Raw genomic sequence first — 2500 nt, 5'->3', positions numbered from 1 at the left:
CAGAAGATCTCACCTCATGAGTGTGCACCACAAATACAATAACACCAGGCTATATAACATCACACTGCTCAGACATGTTCTGTTATGTGAAAGTTTCCTCGGTGGACCTTAGAGAGCAGCAGGGCTCGCAATAAAGAGATCACTGAGTCATAGTAGTGATGGTACTATACGAGACTGGCACGTAAAAGTGGGAGGAAAATAACAGAGAATATTAAAAGGGAACCAGAAGTTTAATACCACAAAATACCTTATTGATACCATATTAATCTGACAATAATATGGTCGCAAAAATCTGGTATCTTTCCCATATATTTCCTGGAAACTTTCCCCAGATTCCTTCAGGCTTTCTGGAAAATCTGAGCATTTTGGGAAAGTTCTCCGGATTTTTGCAATTTTCGATATTGGTGAGGATAGCCCTGACTCTAGGAAGTCCTACCTGCGGAAGTCCAGGAGAGTCCTGCTGGACTCAGGGACGTTCTGGTTGAGCCAGGTGAGGAAGTGGAACTGTGTGACGGTGCGCGTCTCGTTGGTCTGCATGTTCTTCAGGTAGAAACTACGAACCAGGAAGTCATCACACCAGATGTGCTCCGACACCAGGTTCACCTACAAAAAGAGGAAGTGATGTCAGAGAAGTCGAAGGAGTTCACATGGTCTAATTCTATGGTCAGAGTTATCTCTGAATACACACTTACGCATGCCATTATAAGTGCACTAGATTTTAAACATGTAGTGCACCATACTGTTCGTATTACTGTATTAAATTATATTAAACAGATCAATACAATTAAAAGGGAGTCCGTTTACAAAAACATTATGCTGAATTACTCTGTTACACAAGAGCCTGCATTTTAAAAACAAAACGACTATAACCATATTTCAATTGAGAACAGACAACACACACAACTAGAATAATGTAATAATGGTTTGATCAAACAGCCAACATTGGATAGCCAGGCCTCGTACCTCATAGATGTGGTAGAGGTTGGACCCCTCGTCAGGCCAGTAGTGGTAGCACTGTTTGACTCCGCTCTCAGTGAGGGGCGTCAGCATGACAATGACCACACAGCCGTTCTCCCACACCATCTGCACACAAAAGACAGAGAACCGCCATTTTGTCACACGGCAACGCCAGATAATTGCCTCGTGACATGCCTACACACCCGCACTTGCCTCTCACTCACGCAACTCTATTCAGGCGCTCTCACACACACTTTGAACCCCCTTTTATGTAGGAGCCCATTCACTTGTGTCACAGGAAACAGACAAAACAACACAAACAGGAATATTTATTGTTCTCAATTTCTTTGGAATAAAATGCTTGATTAAAATAGTTCATTATCATCCGTTCATTCATCGTATTGAGTCGTCTGCATCTAAATTACAGTATCATCTACTTTCCAAAAGGCAATTGGTAAAAACACTGTTCGCTGTCGTCGCTGTGAATTTATTAAAGTCCTCGAAATGGTTTGCATTTGTCAAAACTTTAACAATAGTAAAACAGTTTGGCAACAAAAATAAAAACAGCTACATATCAGCTACATACATATCTAGGGGGGTTGGCGGTGCAAATTAGCCCACAACTAAAGCATGACGCTACAGTGCATCTGACTGTCAATGTTTTAATTGTATCTGTCCCTTAACAAATGAATACATTATCATTATTGAGAGTCTCTCTCCCTGTTGTGTCGTTCCAGAACTAGGAGTGCCTGTGTAGGTGTATTTTTCCCGCTGACATAGAGCCAGTTTATTTGCCGTTGGCCAGAAACTAGATAGGCTCCAGAGAGCCATTGGCAGGATAGAAAAACAACAGGCAGGTTAATGGAGCTAATAAAACATTATTGTTACAGTCATCAGATTACCAGGATGCTTTCACCTATGGCTCAACATGTAATAATAAAGATACTAGTGAAAGTAGATCCTCTTAAAGGGGCCATCAGCAGTTGCTACATCCAGTTTGGAACTTAGAAATGAATAACTGTGTATGTACCCATTGATTCTAGAAGAACATAACTTCTAAATGCCTGACGATCGTATTCAAACTGTTGTACCCCATCAGAACCCAAAATAGAAGCCCGTTTTACTCCAATGTTTGTCAACAAAGTAACTGTAGACACGCCCCGTATAGCTTCAAAACATGGTTAATACTACATTGTGATGTCATGGATGGCAGGTCCTTGCATCCATAGGTCTGTTTATGAACTTCAGACTGTTAACATTTCTCCAGCCCCATCCCTCAATTTGTTATACTGCAACAGGGGCTGGGAGGACGTTTTGTTATGGTTTCAACTGCTGATTGCCGTTTTAAGCCCATAGAACAACCCTCCCAATAACTACAGTTATAATGGTCCTGAATAAATGTGACGTTACATCTAGGCTATTACTTGATTCTCCATTGAAAGTGCTTCTTAGTCTAGGACTAGTCTTAATCTGTGTCTCGGGAAACCAGCCCTTGATGACTGTAGAACATCATTCTTCTGGAATGGACACTTAAAAATACCCT

The 2500-nt window shown here is 41.3% G+C and overlaps 1 protein-coding gene across 4 annotated transcripts in view; it reads right to left on the bottom strand.

The window, feature by feature from the left end:
• LOC109875289 (receptor-type tyrosine-protein phosphatase N2-like) overlaps positions 1-2500 on the bottom strand; it is a 144708-nt gene that overhangs the window by 8174 nt on the left and 134034 nt on the right. For all 4 annotated transcript variants that reach the window (XM_020467592.2, XM_031809922.1, XM_031809921.1 and 1 more), the window contains 2 exons: positions 964-1083; positions 437-603 (listed from right to left, as the gene is read on the bottom strand). In XM_020467592.2, coding sequence (XP_020323181.1) covers positions 437-603; positions 964-1083 — 287 coding nt within the window. The remainder of the gene's footprint in view (positions 1-436; positions 604-963; positions 1084-2500) is intronic.

Source organism: Oncorhynchus kisutch, linkage group LG30 (genome assembly GCF_002021735.2).
Source record: "Oncorhynchus kisutch isolate 150728-3 linkage group LG30, Okis_V2, whole genome shotgun sequence".
Lineage (NCBI taxonomy): Eukaryota > Metazoa > Chordata > Actinopteri > Salmoniformes > Salmonidae > Oncorhynchus > Oncorhynchus kisutch.
The sequence above is the reverse complement of the archived record's forward strand: the minus strand, read 5'-3'. Positions and strand labels throughout refer to the sequence as shown.